A 22,006-nucleotide genomic window follows, 5' to 3' on the forward strand; every position below is an offset into this window, starting at 1 on the left:
ACTGGAAATATCCTCACAAACTGGAAATGCTGTGGCATGATCGGGGAATCTGAAGAGTTGAGTTACAGGAAAAACAGGACATCCTATCAGGGTTCAGCCATTCTAGAAACCTCAGTAATGTTAACTAGACGGCGGCTGGTTTAGTCTGCTGTGGCAGACGATCTAGCTCTCTCGGAAAAAGAAAAAACAAAAACATCAAGACAATCAACCACACACACAGTTTTTATTATTCACAGATGGTCGGGCATTTTTCCTGTACAAAACACAATCAGCGTTGTTAAATGAAACACTTTAATACCAAGTGAATCATGTCGTATTTGGTCTTCCAAGACAGAGAAAAATGCAAGGAGAAATGAAATGGCTCCTTGTGTCGAGCAGCAGTTTGTCACAGCGGCACTCACGACAGCAAACTGAGCTGAACCTAAACACAGCGCACAGTGGTTAAGGAAATTATAAATGTTTATTTGCACCCTGATGGTCTAATACCAGAGCCTGTTTCATTCCACTCTTGTAAAATCCATGTTTCAACACATCTGGCATAGCGCTAACAAAGGAGAAATTCATTTGTGGTGCGAACATTTTCAGCCATGCGTGAAGTGTGGCTCTGTGAAGACGTGCTTCAATTCAGACATTCGTGGACTCAACATTATGTAACCGTCTAATTTTCATCCCCCCGAGTGCTCTAATTTGTGGTTTTGAGTGAAAGGCTGCGGTTGAATAGTTATTTGCTGCTCTGAATGAATGAAAATCTCTGTTATGTGACATACATGAAAAAAAAGTAAAAGTATTTAGGATACTGTAGTGTTAACACAACACAAAATAGTTTCCTTAAGGCACTTGATATTGTAAGGTAAAGACAGCTACAGTAATACAGAGAGAAACCCCTCAGGTGACCCCCTATGAAAAAGCACTTGGCAGCAATGGGAAGGAAAAACTCCCTTTTAACCAGAAGCAGTCTCCAGCAGAACCAGGCTGTAGATGGAGCATGCCCATTCACGTTCTGTTAGACATCACCTCTGCTGACTGGGGTCACTCAAGTGGACTTCTCTAGCACATTTGTGGTGGTGGAGCCTTTTTTTAAAATCAGCTTCTGTAAAATTATATTGATTTCTGTGCAGTTTATTGTGTAAACACCTAATCCAAGAGGTACTTAGCATCTCTGGGTATCCTGTTATGAAATGATGATGTATAAAACCCTGCTTCTGGGTTCAAACTACACTGTGTTCATTAAGGCTGTTGTCTTTTTAATGTGTTTTAATGCTTTATATTCTTGAATTCAAGAATTGGTCAAAATCCGCCTGTACCGTACACTGGGATTCCCCATTCTTATCTATGGGTCGTAGACCTGGGTCATCCTCAAACACGACCTCAACAAACTTGAGGTCTTCCAAACGCACTGTTTGCATCAGATTCTCCGTGTGTCCCTCCGTGATAGTCTAAGCAACGCGTGATACGTAGTCAATGTCACCAGCAGGCCTCAATGGAAGAGCTGATTAGGAAGCGACGACTGCAATGGTTTGGCCACATCTGCCGCATGAGCAACCATCGCCTGCCATACCGCCTTTTGATGCAGCAGCATCAGAGTGAGAGTGATGAGAGACCTCCAAGAAGACTTGGATCAAGCAAATTGAAGATGATCTTAAACAACAACGTCTAACCCTCAAGCAAGCAAAGGTGAAGGCAAGAGACCACAAGACCTGTAAGTGCATCGTTGATCAAGATGGAAACCCTACGACACCCACAGCGACGTATTGGCTTCGTGGACAACCTCCCTGCCAACCGCCAGCTAGGGACAAAAGAAGAGGAAGAAGAAGACGAAAGAATGCTTTATATCTTATTCGATTTAATCTGAACAAGCCCCCTGTGGCTTGCTAACTAAGCTTGCTAGCATTAGCTGACAACATACTCCACCCTCTGCTCTAAGGACCCACTGCACACCTCATAATAACTCATGTTCAGAGACTGTAAAGTGTTAATTCAGTATGTTCTCAAGCCATTTGTAAGTATTTTCGAGGTTCAGTGGACCACATTTTCCTGTTGGGGAATGTTTTTGCAATGGAGGTGAATGCTTGGTACGCAACAGTGTTTAGGTGGTATGTGTCAAAAATGCCAGAACCCATTGCTTTAGTAAATTGCTAGCGCTTTTAATGTTGTGGTCAATGGCTTTATTTATTTATTTATTTATTTATCTCAGCTCAGAAGCAGAATTCAGAGACGAAGGCATGGATGGTTTCAGAGTCACCTTCAACACAAAGTTCTTGGGACCAGTTATAAGATTCTGCTGGATTTCACCTGAGTGATTAGTGACAGATTTGAATTAGTAAGTTTTCAGTTTATATAGTATCTAAATGTAAAAATAGACCATAAATGCACAGTTGATTGAAAAAAAAACCCCCTATATATTATAGAGAACTGACTGCCATTTGTAACCATAACTGTCTTTCCTATACAATCGTGCTTGTTTGAAGTACTTCACCACATCGAAAGAGAAGTGGTCATCTGCTTCCAGGTTCTCAAAGAAACACCACTGGCACCTTGGTAAAGGTTAACCTCTAAAGCTGTCCTGAGTACAACTATTTGTAATGCAAAAAGAAGGTTTAAGGTTTTTAATAGACTAAAAAAGCAAACCACAATGTGCATTCAGTGTTTTACACACATTTTTACATTATGATATAGAAACTGTTCTGCAGATTGAGACAAATGTTATCTTTAGCAGAGTCATGATGCTTGCAAATAATTTCCTGGATTAAAGTTCCTACTTCTTTAATAATATGATACCAGACACCAGAGACACACACGGTTTCACACATAGATGAAATGTATTTTTGCTCCACTTTTCTTTACCCTCCAGTTCAGCACAGTCTCTGAAGGTTGGCAGAGAGATGAGGTTAAAAACACAGTTGGTGTCACATGGCTGGCAGGCCTTAGCACATCACAGCGACTGAGTGGCTGTGATACTGTCGGACCTAAGTGTGACAGAGAGGAGCCATCAGTAAGAGACAATATCCAAGGAAAAAGTGGGATCTGTAATGCAATCTGAGGGACATGTGTGACTGATACAGAATTCAAAAGTCATCATATAAAAAGACTTTAACTAAAGCCCCACAGCCGCCTTGAGCAAGAAGAACCTGGCAAAACCTGAATAGTCCCATAGACCTCTATGGTAAGCCGAGCAATGGGCGCCTTAAAAAGAGGCCAAACCCTGATTCCAAACCCTAGAATCAAGTGGGTGAGGGTTCCCCTAACGTGAAGACAGTGGTGCTTTTACAACACGACCTCAAAAACTGTAGAGGGAGCTGAGCCATGTAATTACAAGCAAGCAGGTGAGTCCAAGTTGTTCGCTCCGAAACGGGGCCAAGCCACAGAAATGATTGTGTGGTATTCCACACCACTGCAGTGCCACCAAGGAAAAACAGGCAGAGAAAAATTTAGAAGAGGGTATGTAAGAATGAATGTCATTTGTTGTGATCCAATGGCACATTCGCATTTCTGAGGAAGAAAAGGAAACCGACTCAAAATCAGCAACTGAATCAGCATTAAGGAATTAAGGCCACCACAAGCAGGTAATATTACTTTTTCCATGCAGAAAACTATATTTTCCATTTGTTTCCATTTTTGGAAATTGTTATATAATCCAAAGATATTGCAGAATTAAACTGACATATATTTCATACCTTGGCACTTTCAATCAGCTTCACATGCACCAAACCTCGAAAACCAGCAGGAGGAAAGTGGAAGAGGGGAAAATTTGTCTGGTTGCATTTATTCAGCTGACCAATGCAGCTACTGGGCTTTTGGTATCAATTACAGCAAATTAAGTGATAGCCACCCAACACCAACACTAAAAGGATCATCCATCAAATGAGTTAAAATGCTGCTCTACCACTAATTGAGCCCACCATTTTGGCTGGGCCCCAGGTGCCTATAAATAAGAGCCACGCTTATTTTTCTTGCATTCCTCTAAGGCGAGGCCTCTTTGATCTTTTGGCCACTTGGAAGTGATCATCGGAAAAATTGGTTTCAGGGTTCAAAATGACCACAGCCGAGGAAGAATGAGTACTGAGAGGAATTAAAGCCAATGTGTATCTGTGTGCTTTAAATGTTGGAGAGCAAAAAGCGACTTTAATCTCGCAGCTTTAATTTCAAACACAAAGAGTCGGGTGTATAAATGTATTAAAAGGAAACTTTGTGTATGTGAGATGCCATCACTACTTTATGAATATACAAACAGTATTCACATGGTGAAGGGCAACTTAAAAGCCCCATCTAGTGGTCTATGGGGTCTCCTAATATTCTAAAAGACATGTAACAAGAAATCTCAGAACAAATATCAAGATTACAAATAATTTAAAAATCTGCTTTGCTTTCTCACTAAGAGTAGGGGGAAAATGGATATAATTCCAGTGTGTCCAAACTGTAACAAATACGCTTGCAATCCTCATAGATTTTTCAGTTAAATAACAAATTGTTGACTTATGGAGGGTTTATGTGACCGTTAGTTTTGGTCCTGTGTCTTTCTGGGGTTTTTTATGTTACAATTACCATGTTTTCTTTTGGTGCTTGCTTTTCTTTTGTCGGTTCGTTCTACTACCCGTCTTTCTACTTTTTTTGGGTGACTATCTGCCATGTTTTCCAAAGTAAACCACGAACGGGTGTATAGATAGCCCATCCTTTGTATAGACGGTCCAACCGAGTCTTAGTCTGTCCTATATACCAGCCTGTGCTATTTTGTGGAGCAACCTGAAGGACTGAAAAATTAAGCTAATCTGGAAGGGTCAAAAACTTTTCCTCGAATGGCCACTTAATGCTACAGTCGGGAAAATAGTGGTTGAAGATTGCACCATGACCAAAACTATTGACCCAGTGTATAATGAACTTACAATCTGGCTATGCCTTTGAAATGGTTACTTCGATGACTGTGACCAGATCTGCAACCACTCGTCAGTTTCTACTTTCAGAGCGACTTTGATGTAATAAGATGGGAATAACACAGAGTCAGTCTGCTTTTACTTTGTGATTGAATGGGTCAAGTTTGAAAATTACATACAAAGTTTCTGTTAAAGACTGGACGATCCTCTTCTTGCTTATAAATTCAGATAAAATTGACCCCACTGTACTCGGCCCTAAAAATCTTAGAAACATGGTGTCTAATCAGATGGACATGGGCAGCAACAACACTCAGGTAGGCTGTGTTTAAATGACAGAATGATTAACGGGGGATCCAAAATGTGCCAAGAAAATAATAATAATAAAAAATAACACACCATTAAACCACCATCACCAATCTAAACCAGTGATACAACAATTTTCTTAGCATGGAGATGGTGGTTTATAAAAGATTCGATTACAATCTACAACACGCGCATTTCAGAGTTGCACCCAGCATGGTCTTCTGCTGCTGCAGCCCATTTGTCCCTTTTGTAGATTTAGAGATGCTTTTCTGCATGTACTGCAGTAGACAAATGGCTCGTCGGTTCATAGCTCCAAAACATGAACTCTAAAATGACAACCAACAGATTATCACAGAGGGACGCAAGCACAAGCCAGATGTTCATGTAGCCCTGTTTATTACAAATACTGTAAATTCAGGTATTTTTATGCTCAACATTGTTAAGTTATTTACAGTATGCTTGATTAGTAATAAAGTAACAATATAGGCGAGAATATTAACGCTAATGATGTTGTGTCAGTTTTTGAGCCATTCTCATCTTGTAGAGCACAATTTGTAAAACATGACAATGACGACAGATTCTGACGTCTGAAATCTGAAGCATTTTTTTCTCGATACCAACAACAGAATACTGCTCTGTGGAAAGTGGAAACACAAGAGATGGTTTGACTGCAATCAATGTGGGACTTCCTTCTGTACAGAAACTACAGTATTTATTTGTTGCATACGTAGCGTTAATACCATACTAAAACAAAGCCTTTGCATTTTAACATTATTTGATCATGAAGGTAAAAGCCTAAACAGAAATGTTAGCATTAACACATTCTACATGCATTACCAATTTAAACTTTTATTTTTGGCTGCTTTCAAAATACATCATTATTTTGTACAGGTGACGAGCAACGTGACGACTGATAACCTGTACATATTGAACAAAGAATGTCATTTATGTGCTTTTCAGTGGCATCATCACTGAATATAATCTTTTACAAGATATCAAATGTCCATTCAGAGAAGAACACAGAGCTTTTTAGATCTTTGCTGTGGATCTAAAGCATAACTGCTACTAAAGCCCATTTAGTACAGCAGTTCTTTTCCTATTAAAATCCCAACTATAAATAATAGCTGAGCAATCTCTATAAACTATGCTAATCTGCACCATTCCCATCAAATAAAACATAAATAAAAATACAATCGTAAAAACAACATTCATACTACAAAACACAAACAAACAAAGGCATGATTGCAGCAAATGTAGGTCCCCACTGGGGCCCCTTCTGTGGAAGACTGGACTCATCCATCGTCATTATCAACAGTTCCTCTTCCTATCTGCTGTACATCCATCTATCGCTTCTCCTTGGCTGTGTCCACAGAAGCAGACGTCTCCTGCGGAGCTTCAGGTGGCTCTGTTGTTGTGTCCGTAGTAATCCGAGGTTTTACCTCTTTTGTGGAGCTGGAAGCTACTCCGTCTTTTGTGTCGCTCTGAGTTGCTGGAGAGCTTTCCGCCTGTTTTACAGCAGCAACATTTTCCTGCTTTACTTCGTCTGCAGGAGGTGCGTCTCCCTCTGTGGCAGCTATCGCTTTGCCCGTCATCTTCTCGCTCATTTCAGCGTCCGACTTTTCCTTTGCTGCTGGTGTTGTTCTGTCTTCTAGAGGAGATGTGTCTTCCTCTACTGGGGGGATCCCCTTTTCTGCAGGGCTTTGTGGCTTATCTTTAACGTCAGCCGCACCGTCCTCCATCATCTCCTCTTCCTCGTCTATCTCGTCCTCTAAAGGGGGGATCATCTGTTCTTCCCTCCCACCGGGGAAGACCCTGTCTGGGTAAATGAGCTTCAGCTGCTCCTCGAAATAGTCCTCCAGGTACAAACCTGCACTGCCGACCTCTGAGGTTGGCTGGTAAAAAACAAAATTTCAGTTAAAGCAAAATAAAGGAAATATCAATTAAATAAAGCATGACTGGCATTTACAAAATAAAAAAAAAATACATAAATCAGACCAACCTTGTAATACTTAGCACAGTTGAAAAATATGAGCCTGACATCTGCAACAAAGCCCTCAGGACTGACATAACTTTCACCGTCTTTTGCCTTTGACTCCAGCTTCCTCTTTACTATTGACAAATCCATCGGGGTCTTTATAAGTTCTTTGTACCGTCTCGTCTCCTACGTTTAGAAGAAGAACAATAAAAGTTGAGCACCTAATCCAAGTGTTGTGTGAAACTCTCTCAAAAGTTATGAATCACTTTCATATGAGAAGATAGTTACAACAGAATTTATATAAAGTTACTGAGAGTGGAATGAGTAAAATTAAAAAGTACACGAGAAAAAAGTAACACATTGGCAAAAGTGGGAATAAAAACCCCACTTATTATAGTAAATAAAAATTTATATATTTTTTTGCCTCATTTTACTTGAAATAATAGCACCGTAAAATAACATATCTAAAATAAAATAACATAAATAACATATCAGAATGCTCTACAGAAGTTTTGACTGAACATTGAATGCATCTTACTGAAGGAGAAGCTGGCTGCTGGAAGTCGGTGCTGAAGTCGTTGCAGAAAAGACGAAGAAGCAGCCTCTCACATTTCTAGATTTAAAAAAATGTAAAACTTTGTGTAAAGTTTAAAAAACAAAACGGTGAAAATGTGTAAAAATGTAAATCTTACAATTTAATTGAAAAATGTACAAAGTACAAAGACAACACATCAAATATTGATTAAAGAAAAATTCTGCATCACATCACAGTTTAAATAAGGCTAAGTTCACACTGCAGGTCTTAATGCTCAATTCTGATTTTTTGTCTGCTTGTTCACACTACAAATAAAATGCGACAGCAAACGTGCTCTAGTGCATGCGCAAAAGAAGACGTCACACAAGAAGTCTCTCTGTTTAGAACCAGACCAAACAATATTGTTTGACTGATGGCCTTAATATAAAGACTTCGGACTTTACGTTTCCCAATTTTTGCTTTAAGTTATTTTGTTATTTACATAACAATGTAAATAACCTCATAATAATCCTTATTGCTGTTTTAGAGAGGAGCGGTGCTTCAAAGGATAGTTGCAGATTTCTGTCAGAATCTGCAGATTATACAGTACAAATAAAATGTTCACGTTTCTCCAACGTTGTCTTCCCAACAGTTTCACTAACATCTACGCTGGATGGCCAGGATGGATGGCTTTTTATTTTATGTTCACACTTTGGTCAGTGCTAGATGTTTTTTTAAGGCAATGTTGACAGTGATACCCATTTAGGTTGGCTGTGTTTGGAGATGTTTGCCTGATAAAGTTGTTCAGCTTTCACGTCTGTGATTTTAACCTGAGCCATTAGCACTAATATACCACAAAACCATTGCAGATATTAGCTGCTGCACCAACAGTGCACTGGCCTGTCCCCTCTCCTCTTTAGCCTCTATGGAATGCAGTTTCATTGATTTTAAATGATAGTGACCAGAGAGATCTTACATAACTTTGGGTTTAGAAGCAACATTGTTGCTGTCCCTATGAACAGCAACAATGTTGCTTCAGGGACATGAGAACATTATGAAATGCTATTCTGAAGTCATTTAACCATTTTCCCCCCACAGAGCAGGAAATCTATCTCCAATGAGACTTTTAACAGGCTCAGACTTCTTTGATGCTCTTTTTAAATCCAACCTGACCTGCTGCTGTTAAATAACAAAATTATAGTTGTAAGACAGCGGTCCCCAACCCCCGGGTCACAGACTGGTACCGGTCCGTGCGTCGTTCGGTACTGGGCCGCAAGAATTTAGGCTTGGGTGTGAAATTTATGGTTTTCAGGGTTTTAATCTTTATTTTTTTTAATAATTTTTATTATTAACTCAATTTCCCTGGGTCTTTTCCCGTGTGTTATGAATTCATCTTCTGTTTTTTTGGTACCGGTACTGGTTTTATTTCATTTTATTTATCCGCGACACCTTAAAGGCTGGTCCGTGAAAATATTGTCGGACATAAACCAGTCCGTGGTGCAAAAAAGGTTGGAGACCGCTGTTGTAAGACATGTTTTTCATGGCAAGTCAGACCTTTCGTTTTTCCATTATGTACTAAAAAGAAAAGAAACTATGATACAATCCACTAGAAACTCAAACTAAAATCTTTTCAGTTGTAAAACAGAGGGTGCAGGCTGAAGGACTGAAACTAATTCGTGGACATAAATGTAAATGGCAGCTTGATTAGCATACCCTTCTGTCAACAGGTGGAAACTTTTCAGAGATGGGGGCATCCTTGCTGTCACAGTCGTACTCCATCTCGGGAGAGACAAGGTCTCGGCAGAATGAACAGAACCACTCGCCGCTGAGGAAAGATGTACGGTGAAGAAAAGCAGTTAGGAAACGCCCAATGATTGGACACCTGTTGCTGAATAAGATTAACATTTTATCTGCATAGAGCAGCCTGCACAGACTAACAAGCTAACTATGGGCAAGAATAATAACCATGCGCTCAACAGAGAGATTTTAGACTTCATCAATGCCAAACGGAGAAGGGATTTAAGACCAATTTCTACATTTATTCTATAAAGATAAAAAGGTGGAAGGTACAGAATTTTTTTTTTATTTCAGAATGGTTGAAGAAAAAAAATCTGTATTTTATTATGATGTTGATGGTCCAATATGCTTTATATACAACAACTATTACAGGCAATAACCATTTCAACTACACATGGCCTGTGGCCATCTCCCTGTACAACGCATCCACTTAACACACTGTTTGCTGCTACAACTACACATGTTTCTTTTCCAACTATTTATTTATGAGTGACTTATGTATGTATGTATGTATATATATGTATATATTGTACTATTCTTAGTTAGTGTATTGTCTGTCTTGTCTTAATGTTGGTTTAAAATGGAGCACTGTAACAAAAAATAATTTCCCCCAGGGATCAATAAAGTATTCTGATTCTGATTCTGATTCTGACAATGTTCAGACCAGCTAAAATAGTCTAACAGAGGTTTTAGGGATGAAATGCACTCCTCCTCATGCACCCTGTCCACCTCTTGTTTATTCATGTGTGTCTATGCATGATCCCAAAAAGGCATCTCTCACCTGGGGGATTCATTCAGAGTGGGAATGTGACAGGCCAGATGAAAAACTTTGGGACACTTGTCGCAGCAGAGCAGTTCTCCTCCGTTCTGACAGACAGCGCACCAGTCCTCATTAGGATCTTCTTCGGGCTCGGCTCTCTTTTCAGACTCTGGCTGCGATTGGGGCTGAGGACGCCTGTCTTTGGAGTCTGATCCAGGGGGTGGTGCTGGTGGGGAGACCTTCTGCAGCTGCCGGGGCTTAGACTGTGCTCCAGTGCTGCTATCTGGCAGGCTAGAGCCGACGCTGGACTGCACCTGTAGGTGGGAGAGAGTAAAAAGGAGCAATGATTTTGAGGCTGAACTAATGTAAAATAGCAGCGGAAGCCAGTGGTATCCCTCAGCCTCCTAGCAGATGCAATAATCCTATGTCGCCTTTTTCTCAAGTTCTGGCATTCACAAACTTGGATGCTCAGTCTTTTACAGATAAGGGTTAAAAATGAAAACATTTTAAATTTGATGCAAGCAACATGCTGCCAAAATCACCACTACTACTGTACTAATACTGCATCCCTGCTCCTTTGTGTTTGGGAAGTGAGACCACCAGCTGTGTTTTTGAGAGCAGTAATGTTTTCTCATAGTTATTTGATAAATGCTCAATAAGTTCAGGCCATTTTTGCCAAAGATTTTCCAATGGATGATAGGTCTGGACTGCTGATAGGCCAGTTTAACGCCTCCAACGTTTACTTTGGAGCCATGCTGTTGTAATATGAGCAGAATGTGTTTTAGGATTGTCTTGCTAAAATTAGGAAGTCCTAAAAAAAAAACAAAAAAAAACACATTGGTGCATTCACATGTCTGAGCATTATGCTTCTCTATACTGTCACACATTCTGGAATTTGAACTTTTCTCCAATGGTGAGCTGAATGCTTTCTCTATTCAGGACAGAAGACTCCTGGAAATGAATTTCAATTCTTGATCTTTTAAAACATGACAAGTTTCCCAGCAGGGATGTGTGCATAAACTGGTAGCTTAAACGCTGCTGCTGTATATCAGTTTTGTCAGAATAAGCTGGCATCAAGGAGATCGAGGTTACTGCTCAGTTGAGTTGAGTGTTGCACATACCAAAGTAACAAGTTATTGTAATCACTTTACATTTTCAGTAATGCAATAATGTACTAGATTCAGTAATTATGCAAAATTTACAATTATTTTCTTACTGGCATTGCAAAAGGTTCTCCAGTTATCTGCACTCTAGGCAAATAAAAAGCTTTTTCCTTCCTGCCCATTTGCGCTAAAGTCAGATGAAGTGCAACGGTCTACAGCGGATATATGGGCATTACTTTTATTTTTACTGTATGAAAGGTGAAATGCAAGCTGCATGCAGAACAGATACAACTGTTAACAAAACTCAGTCTCTACAAGCAGCTCCACAAATGGCATGCTAACACAAAGCTTTGTTAAATCTGATTATATGCTGAACCCAGCCCGGCAGCCAGAGCCTGAACTTCAAAAGGTAAAAGCAGTGTTGAGCAGTTAGGCTTGAGTTATTATAGCCTGACTGCTATATTATTTACTTACATTTTCTTTGCATTCAAGACTTACCCTTTGCATTGTCTGGATACCAACAATAGTTTTCAGTGAGTTGTCAATCAGATGCAGTGATTTTCACCACAGATTTTCCTGTTTGTATACTGTATAACTATACACTGTATTTATAATACTGTGTAGTCACAAGCATTCTGTGTTGATTCTCAACTTTGTCTCTTATCCACAGACGGTTTATATTTCAAAAAGAATAACCACCTTTTTTGAAAATGGGCCGGTAATATGTCAAAGATCGATTTTTAATACGTTTTAGGAATGATACATTTGGATCAAAATGGCAAATCTGTAAATATCCTAAGTTTATAAATGCCACTCTTACGAAACGGACTTCGTCGTCGTCCTCAGGTTCGTCCTTTATGACAATAACAGGACCCGGAGAGGTTCTCCTTCGTCGCTTTAATGCAGGAGCTGATGGTGTCTCGGCAGTCTGCTTCCAAGAAGTCGTCCTTCAATACAGATTCCCACAGAGCAGTGTTTGATTTTTTTTTTAAAGAAAAAAAAAGTCTGCTATACATTCACAGTTAATCCATGATCACAATAATAAACTACAGGATTAAGTAGCACTGTGACAGATGCTCTGCTCACTTCTTACCCTGTGCTTCTGTCTGAAGATGATGGTTTTGCCATGGGGGAATTCTGCCTCCCTCGACCTTTAAAAGGAGGAAATTTTTTTATTTATTTGAAAACCAATCCCAAAATGGAGCTTTTAACTCAACTTCAGACCTTAAAAGCCATTTTTTGTAAATGAAAAGATCAATGTACAGATAATGACCTGCCATGTGATTAAGCATGGCTGTTTTGTCAGCAGTTGCTGAAGCTAGAATAGGAGGGAAATTGGGTTTGGGTACAGAGACAGTGATGGAGGGGACCGATCCACCAGGTTCACTCCTCTTGAGGAAAGATGACTCTGGTAGGCATCTCTAAAGGAAACAACGCCAAACAAAGTTCAGTTATCAGCAAATGCTTTCACTTTCTGGACTCATGTTGTGTCAGACTGAAAATCTTTATGATAACGGTCCTACAAACCTGGTGCAGTGACATCTGTGTAGCTGCTCCAGACGTGAGAGGCTGTGGAAAGCGGGAAACACCCTGTGACCCATCTGTAGGTTTAGGGGGGAAGCTGGAGGTATGGATCAGATCTCTCAAAGACTATATGTAGAAAAGACAAGTTCAAAGAACACTTAAAAGACTTAAAGATTTAAAAAAGAAAGAAAAAATGCATCAATTTGTCCCACTGTTTCATTTAGTAAAGGAAAAACAAACACTGATGTACTTAAATTTAACAAAACCTCACAACCTGACGTACCTGAGCAGCTGGGAAGCTCATGTTGTTAAGCAGAGATGATGTGGGGCTTCGAGGGTTGGGGTGGGAACTTCCATACCTGCGTCCTTGCTGTACCATGTTGGGGACACCTTGAGAGGGAGAGGAACCTCCATGGATAGGTCTGGTTGGTGGTGGGGGGCCAGGTAGCCTGACGTTTTGGTGCCATGACCACGAGTTAGGAGGGGGCCCCCTGGGGTGCTGTTGGGAAAGCTTGTCAACCTTGATCAAAGGAGTATTCGGCAAGATTAAAAGGCTACAGTATGTAGAAAAGTCCACGATATTTAAGAATATCTATGACTACATTTCATTCTTAGGCAGCCAAGGACAGCTTGAAAGATCCCTTTACCTGCATCTGGAGCTGTGCGAGTGTGCTCTGTCGCTGCTGAGCTGAAAGTGAAAGAGCTCCAGTGGGTGCTTCTGCTCTGGGACCTGTCTGGTGGTTGGTGATCGGTGGCCTACTGGGGCCTCTTTCTACTACCAGGGAACCTGCCCCAAAAAAGACAAACTACTACATAAACCGAAGACGCAGAACTATTTTTTTTTCTTCATGCAGTTTATGCCACCATCCCCAATATATGGAACCTAAATAACCCAAAGAAGTCCACGAATATTAATCAGTAGGATACCAAATGACTCAATATGACAACAGTCTGAACATCAGACTAATGTCACCATTTCTCTGATTGGATGATGGAGTGACTGAGGCAGCTCTTATGTGCTGATGGTCAGGTAAACTGAAAACAGTGAAATAACTTTAACATTGCCATGGACTGAGAGGGTGATGACCAAGAAAGAAACCTCTCCTCCAAAATCGACACCTTCAGGCTCAACTGAAACTTGCAGCTGTCCATGTGGACAACTTGGACGCTTTCTGGGGAGAAGTTTTATGGTCAGACGAGACAAAGTTTTATCTAATTGGCCTCAAAAACAAGGCGTATGTTTGGACTAGTAAAGATAAGGCTTTCATAGCAATGAACACTGCAGCACTTGTCAAGCACGGTGGCTGCAGCATGATGTTCTGGGACTGTTTTGCTGTCAGTGTTACTGGTTTATTGTACAGATTGGTTAGAATACCAAAGGAGTAGGACTTTCCTACAAATTCATCAACTTCAACTCTGATCATCAGCTGGGTGCTCCAACAGGACAATCATCCCAAACAAGCCATTCCAAATCTGAAATGGATAAAGCAGGCTAGCCTTAAGCTTCCCAAAGCCTCAACTATACTGAAAATTTGTGTACTATGCTTAAAGGCCGGGCCCTGTGCCATGAAATGAACCAATTTAAACGACATATAACAATTTTGCCAAAAACAGTTGTCAAATATCCAGCCAGAATTACGCCAGAAACTTGTTCAAGCTTCTGGTTGAGGTGCAACTTCTTAAGGGACATTTAACCAGATGTTAGTGGGGGGTGTTTATATGTATTTAAGTCTGTATCTATGCCCAGTGTAGATTAGAGAAAATCAGGAATAAATTCAAACTTGTGCGCCCAGTTCTTTTTTTCCCTAAACCGTTAATCATTGCATCCTGCAAAAAGAACAGTTCAAAGAAATCATCAAAACCAAAAATTACCAGTACAGTCATGCCCATAGTGAGTCATCATTAATCATCAATCATGTAAACTTCTGACTACAACTGATGTAGGTTCATGCACGTGCATCAGCAAGATAACAAATGACTCAATACAACAATGTTAATCTTATGCAACATTTACCCAACCTAAAAATTCTCCAGTTTTGAGTGTGGGGGTTGCAGGTTTGTGTTTTTGTCCTTATATGCTTAAGCTGTGCAGAGACTTTTATAAAATATATTTACAGCCACATCTCCACATTTATTTTTTAACCAGTTGTCTTGATGTATGCTCAATCATCCAGGTAAGTAAATCCTAAAATGTTGAATCTGTACACTAGTTGCTCTGTTGTTGTCAGGCAGCTGACAGTAATTAAATACGACATACTATAACTATCTTAATTTATTTGGCACGTTATCTGGATTTTAAAGAAAGGGAGCAAACGATTGTCAAGAATTAGGACCATTCATTCATGATCATCATCATCAAATATGAAAATAAATGTGAGATGAAGGCTCTATGACTACCATGTTTTAAACCATTTTAGACCATAGCTGTAAATGCATAAAATTTACAACAATCACTTTCAGCACTGATAAGCATAATTGAATTTGAACTTTTAAAAACATACAAAAAAAACATCAGTAAATTTGTTGAATAAATAACACTAATGAGCAAAGGTACACATAAAATTTGGAGTTATTTCTGTTATCAAATGCTTGACCATAGAACAACCCAGTCATAACCTTTCTACTGTAGGGTCTTTGCCTCATGTTATAAAGTGTGGAAATCGGGCACTATAAAAATGGATTTGAATTTTTAGGGCCCACATGATCCTTTCAAATGTGCTGTTCTGCAGCCAGTTAGCTTTTGTTCTTGCTACCATCAGTATACATTGCCTCTTATACATGAGAGCAGCTGACAGCCTTACCGAGGTCTACATTTGTAGCCCAGAAACCGGAGCGACACTGGAATCGAACTGAGCTCTGAGGGACGATGGAGGGACTGCAGTGTGCTCTCATCAGGTAATGGATCTGGTAAAGGAGCTAGGAGGAGGAGAAAAAGACAGGGACATTTTAAGGTCACTGAGATTACCAAGTTTTGCAGATAATATTACATATTAGAAAAATGACAAAAACAAGTAATAGCTACAATGTACTTTATAGTGTACAGTAATCCACATTGCTGTTTGATGCTAAAAGTTACACACCAGTCTCTTGCAGTAGAGCAGAGCTGTCCCGCTGTGGCTAGCTGTGGCCCATTTGGTGAAGCTAATGACGTGGTCTAGGTGCCTGCCTAGAGAGTTGACTTCTTCCTGCTGCTTTTTCAAACCCAACTCATGGTCCTTAGTTAAAGCCTGGGGGGAAATGTGTAAGTTTATTTAAAAAAATTAAAATTAAAATTAAAAGAAACCCAAACATCACTACACCTAAAGAAATCAGGTCACACGTACCTCAAGCTGGTTAACCAGAATCTTTCCCTTCCTGTTGATCTCCATTATCAAGGTACAGATGGACTTCTTTATTTCATTAGTTACAGCTTTCCGATTTTCCTCAACTTGCTGCAGTCTGTGAAGTGAAATTCATATAATGCTCACTTTAATCTGGATTTTATTTCAGTCTAATTTTTAAGGGACTTTATTATGCTTTTTCTTTTCCACATGTTAATTTTAAACGATCAGGTCATCGTGTATGCCAGAATTCCCTGTAGCCATAAGCTCCAGATTTAAACAGTGTTTTCTACTCTTGACTCTACGCAGGTGGATGTTGTTAATATGGCCATCTCAAGCACACAGAGCTGGCTGTGAGCACAGCGGCCCCACCCAACTGCTGTTTACAAAGCGCAGCCAATCAAAGGAAGGATGGTTTAAAGGGGAACTGCTAATTTTAGAAAGCGGATCAACTGAGAGTCCGCATTGAGGCCCAGGAAAAGTTAAATAAAGATGACTTGAAACAGCAAGTCACGTAAAGCTACTGGAGTGGAATCCAAGAATATAAATCAAGTGGAAATCCCTTTTAATTTAATTAAAACCAAAATCCTAAATTCATACAGCTCAATTTTCCACTTCAATATTTTTTATGGCAAAACGCTTTATATCTGCAGTGGAGCTAAAACAGGTTCTCTGATCAAGCTCCAGCTGTGCAGAGTAAATTTACCCGCCGTTGATGCAGCTGGATACTTCCTCGATGGCTTTTCTTTTCTCTTGCAGCTGCTGCGTCATGGTCTCGAGACACTGCCTGTGGTTTCTGTATGCATCCTCTAAAAACTGGTAGCTAAACACAAAGATGTTTAAGCATGAATAATCAGGTACAAATAGACACCTGTTATCAAACAACACAACATGGAAAAATTGTGTGTTTAAAAGCTGTGGCAGGCTTAACCACAATGCACTTAATTGTGCTGCAACACCATTGTCTTAAACAGCTATAAACCTACTGTGAATAGAGAAATACATTCTCCATACTTGTGATCTTTGTGCTTAAGGAGCTGACAGTCTCGGCAGGTAAGTCGGTCACAAGTCTCACAAAACAGCTTCAGCGGTTCCTGCTTGTGGATGTCACAAAAGACGGGTCTCTGTGTGGATAGGCTGACAGCATCTGGTGTATAAACAAGGAGGGAAGCGTAACGTCACAGATCAGGAATGTCACGGAGAAGAATCACCATGTTAACAATTACAGGAAAAACAGGTGGCTTTCCTGGAAAGAAAATACCTGGAGACATCTCCTCCTTCTGGCGTATGGTGTGGTCCCTGGTAAACTTAACCCTCTGGTGTGCCTCAATGCACGTGACACACAGAAACTCCACGCACTCCACACAGTAACCTGTTGCCTCTGTGTTGTCATCACAGCTCATGCACACCTTTAAAGACAAAAATCAATGGAAGGGTAAAAATAAAATCAGTTGTGTAGTTACAGGAATGTGGTATCACAATAAAATCAAAGCTCAGGGAAAGGAACAGCTCAGGTTATAAGCTCAACGACTAACCTGCGTGGTTTTCTCCACAGTGCTGCTTGGCACCTCGGCAGAATCCTTTACAAAGAAATTGTCCAGCACATCCATCTCCCAGCACTCTTGTCTGCATACTGGACATCGAATGCCCACCACTGGAGTGAACACAGACATTACTAAAGACATTAGCTCAAAAAACACCATACGAAACACGGCCGCTTAAAACAAAGCTCATCCCTCAGACTGCTCTAAACACTCCATTTCAGACAGTCTGGTTCTACTCTTGATTTTCTCCCTTTAAGGACTTTATTTACAGGATAATGCAGAACTGCATGAGATCTATATGATGTTTAAATAATACTGTAATGAAGACTCTTTTAAATCAACTGATTGTAAAGGTCGTATTATCAGCGCTAATTAAGCCTGTTTCAAAAACAGAAAGAACAGTTTGAAACTGCTGCAGAGAAATTGAGATGACACAGTGGACTTCTAAGGAGTCAGAAATAAATCAAGCATAACTAAAACGAATTTTTCTGCTCAGGAACGTAAGCAAATAGCTGTGATTTGGGATCTAAATCAAAAAATAATAATGCCTGTTTTTTGTAAAATTTTAAAATTCATCCATAACAAGAAAAATTATATTTCAGCAATAACAATATAATTTTGAGTAAAGAGCGTACGCATTCTGGTGGATTAACCATTACAGAAAGATAAAAAAATGATTTTGGTAATTATCACTACTGTTAATTTACGGCAGCTGTTACATAAACTTTACATGGGGTGATGGGCTAATAAATGAGTTAAGCACTATCTCTTTCTCTCTCTCTCTCTCTCTCTCTCTCATATATATATATATATATATATATATATATAGAAAAATTCGTTTTAGTTATGCTTGATTTATTTCTGACTCCTTAGAAGTCCACTGTGTCATCTCAATTTCTCTGCAGCAGTTTCAAACTGTTCTTTCTGTTTTTGAAACAGGCTTAATTAGCGCTGATAATACGACCTTTACAATCAGTTGATTTAAAAGAGTCTTCATTACAGTATTATTTAGACATCATATAGATCTCATGCAGTTCTGCATTATCCTGTAAATAAAGTCCTTAAAGGGAGAAAATCAAGAGTAGAACCAGACTGTCTGAAATGGAGTGTTTAGAGCATGTATGTGTGTGTTAAAAATTTAATAGTAATGATTGCATTTTTATCTTTTAAGGCTTGTAGAAAGAGCCATTTCAAATATAGGGGGCTGAATTTTAAAAATCAGATATGTTAAAACACATGAGGTGTATTTAAACCATGAAGTTTATTGTGATACTTCAAAAAAATAACAATTTCAATTAGACTTTTCTAAATAGACTTTGTCTCTAGTAGTAACATTTCAAAAAAATTGTGATAATGTTCTTCCCTACTTTCCTAAAATTAATTTTTAAAAATTCATATTTTTATATCACTTGTTTATTGTGTTTATTTATTAAAACTTGGAACTTTTTTGTTGCAATTTTCAAACTCTCATATCTTTAAGACATATTAAAGTGTGCAGCATAATGCTGGAGATTATCTATCAATCTGTAGTAGCTGTTATCCATTTCAGTGTATGTGTGTGTGCGCATGTTTGGGGGAGCGGGGACAGTTGTCAGTCCTAGAGATGACAGCAGGACCAACAAACCTTTCAACATCATTGGCCAAAGTCTAGAGGCTGGAGTGGAGAGACAGCAGGAGTTGAGTCAAAAACTCCTGCTGTGAGTCAATAAGGGACAAAAGATCATAGAAAACTGCTCTCCTTTATGGACATGGACTGTTCCACTCCATACTGATGCCCGATTTAGACTAGACCCCTTTTAACTCCACGCAGTAACCTTCCACCTAACCCACTGTGCGCCTCCCGATAAATCTAACATTACATGACTACACAGTAATTTGGGGGAATTGATGTGGAATAGCCCACACATAATCAAAACGTCATGGTTTGCTTATCACAGACAAACTTTATCTGTGAGCCAATTTTCCTCACATGACTTGCTGTTGTCAACTTGGCCTTGGGTGTCGCGTCTTGGTTCGGCACTCATGAAGGGGGCAGGTAGGCACCTCTTGCAGAAGGAGTGGAGACACGGCAGGAGTTTGGGCTCCCTGTTGTGAAAGCTCAACTTGCAGACAGGACACGTATCCATGAGCCCGAATGTGGCTTGCTGTTTCAGTCTCTCTTCTTCCGCTGGTAAACTTTCTGCCTCGTTTTCCACGATGATGACAATGTCGTCGTTTTCAGCAGTTTCGGCACTTTCGTCCATTGTCTCAGTCGCTACAGCTACCCGAGCTTTTCAATCAGTTAATCAACACACTTAGCGTTACAGTCGAAAACAAAGAACAGCTTTTATTCCTCTGACTTAAAGAAGATAAATATTAAACGATTACTGCATTAAAACCAAGGTTCATTCATGCTTCACGCAGTATTGCTTAACTGTACAGCAGCTTTAGTTAACTAAAGTGCATTTCTGTCCTTTAGGGAAGCTACGTTAGCATCGTAGCCTAGTTTTACTGTGCATATGCTAAACGCGTAAAAAAACACTCCATGGTCTGTGGCGGGTCTTATCAAAACAACAGAAAGATAACCGCACACAGTAAATTATTGATTTAAACAAGGCTACACATACTGTGTTCTAAAGCTCACATATTAGCAGGGATTGTCGACTGTCTGTGTATTCGCAGCTAAAAACACATACCATATAATACCCACACGGCACCGCGTTATTTTAACGCGTTTACGGTGTCCTGGTGAGGACAAACTACACATGGAACGACTTGATATTTTGACGAGATATTATAAGATAAGATAAGATAACCTTTATTAGTCCCACACGTGGGAAATTTGTTTTGTCACAGCAGGAAGTGGACAGTGCAAAAGTTATGAGGCAAAAATTAGAATACAATAAGAATAAATACAGTACACAACTGTACAGAATAGAATAAAATAAAATACTATATACAGTAGAATAAAATAAAATAAATATACAATAAGATAAAAATAGAATACAAATACAAATACTATATACAACTGAGTAAAAATACAACGATGACAGAAAGGATTATTGCACTTAGTATTATTGCATATGTATGGATGTGTGTGCTTGATCAGTTAAAGTCTTTATTATGGAGTCTGACAGCAGTGGGGAGGAAAGACCTGCGAAATCTCTCCGTCCCACACCGTGGGTGCCGCAGTCTCCCACTGAAGGAGCTGCTCAGTGCTGTCACAGTCTGCTGCATGGGGTGGGAGATGTTGTCCATCAGGGATGACAGCTTAGCCGCCGTTCTCCTGTCACTCACCACCTCCACTGGGTCCAGAGGGCATCCTAGAACAGAGCTGGCCCTTCGGATCACCCTGTTCAGTCTCTTCCTGTCCCCAGCAGAGATGCTGCCGCCCCAGCAGACCACGCCATAAAAGATAGCAGAAGCCACAACAGAGTCATAGAAGGTCTTCAGGAGTGGGCCCTCCACTCCAAACGACCTGAGTCTCCGCAGCAGGTACAGCCTGCTCTGCCCTTTCCTGTAGAGGGCGTCTGAGTTATGAGTCCAGTCCAGTCTATTGTTCAGATGAACACCAAGGTACCTGTAGCTGTCCACAGCCTCAATGTCCATACCTTGGATGTTCAGTGGTTGCAGTGGAGAATGCTTGTGCCTGCGGAAGTCTACCACCAGTTCCTTGGTTTTACTGGCGTTGATCTGGAGGTAGTTCAGCTGGCACCAGTCCACAAAGTCTTGGGTCAGACCTCTGTACTCCTTGTCGTCCCCATCAGTGATGAGGCCGACTATTGCAGAGTCATCAGAGAACTTCTGCAGGAAGCACTGGGTGGAATTGTGGGAGAAGTCTGCAGTGTAGATGGTGAAGAGGAACGGAGCCAGAACCGTTCCCTGTGGGGCCCCCGTACTGCAGACGACCCTGTCCGACACACAGCCCTGAGTCCTCACATACTGTGGTCGGTCGGTGAGGTAGTCCAGGATCCAGGTAGTGAGGTGATGGTCCACTCCAGAGTTCACCAGCTTGTCCTTTAGAACCGAGGGAAGAATGGTGTTGAAGGCACTGGAGAAATCAAAGAACATGATTCTCACAGTGCTTCCAGCGGTCTCCAGGTGAGCGAGGGAACGATGTAGGAGGTGAATGACGGCATCATCCGCTCCAATGCCAGGCTGGTAGGCAAACTGAAGTGGGTCCAGTGATGAGCTTATTAGGCGCCGAAGCTTATGTGGCTTATATTAACCCTCTACTGCATAGTTTTGCCCTGAGGCAACAAACCACATTTTCATGCCTTACACTGGCCCTTCAAACAAACAAAAAAAACTTTCTTTTT

At 40.3% G+C, this 22,006-nt stretch overlaps 1 protein-coding gene across 3 annotated transcripts; it reads right to left on the bottom strand.

Moving 5' to 3' along the window:
* Window positions 1-5,550: 5,550 nt before the first annotated feature.
* On the bottom strand, window positions 5,551-20,393 carry trim24 (tripartite motif containing 24). Of its 3 annotated transcripts, none has more exons than XM_085251884.1 (19): window positions 19,678-20,393; window positions 17,700-17,818; window positions 17,426-17,573; window positions 17,179-17,311; window positions 16,871-16,987; window positions 16,168-16,282; window positions 15,925-16,071; window positions 15,646-15,760; window positions 13,492-13,631; window positions 13,128-13,364; window positions 12,848-12,970; window positions 12,594-12,741; window positions 12,414-12,471; window positions 12,150-12,267; window positions 10,239-10,531; window positions 9,374-9,485; window positions 7,685-7,759; window positions 7,171-7,332; window positions 5,551-7,063 (listed from the first exon to the last, which is right to left on the bottom strand). In XM_085251884.1, the coding sequence occupies exons 1-19, from the start codon at window positions 19,949-19,951 to the stop codon at window positions 6,515-6,517; spliced, it is 3,183 nt and encodes a 1,060-aa protein (XP_085108010.1). In that variant the 5' UTR covers window positions 19,952-20,393; the 3' UTR covers window positions 5,551-6,514. The 3 variants fall into 3 exon arrangements, with proteins under 3 accessions (XP_085108010.1, XP_085108011.1, XP_085108009.1); XM_085251885.1 differs by having other exon boundaries at window positions 12,141-12,267; window positions 13,128-13,343; window positions 19,678-20,392; XM_085251883.1 differs by having other exon boundaries at window positions 12,141-12,267; window positions 19,678-20,392.
* Between the last annotated feature and the right edge of the window lie 1,613 nt (window positions 20,394-22,006).

Source organism: Mchenga conophoros, linkage group LG17, assembly GCF_057382185.1.
Source record: "Mchenga conophoros isolate Kocher_MC1m ecotype Shallow Benthic linkage group LG17, M_conophoros_male_GT1.1, whole genome shotgun sequence".
Classification (NCBI taxonomy): domain Eukaryota; kingdom Metazoa; phylum Chordata; class Actinopteri; order Cichliformes; family Cichlidae; genus Mchenga; species Mchenga conophoros.

Excerpts from the sequence above, each read along its gene's own strand:
- trim24 (XM_085251883.1), bottom strand. The coding sequence starts at position 19,951 with ATGGACGAAAGTGCCGAAACTGCTGAAAACGACGACATTGTCATCATC. Across the intron at positions 17,312-17,425 it reads GAAGGAGGAGATGTCTCCAG|ATGCTGTCAGCCTATCCACA; the intron begins GTATTTTCTTTC and ends TTTATACACCAG. Across the intron at positions 16,283-16,870 it reads TCCAGCTGCATCAACGGCGG|ACTGCAGCAAGTTGAGGAAA; the intron begins GTAAATTTACTC and ends TTCACTTCACAG.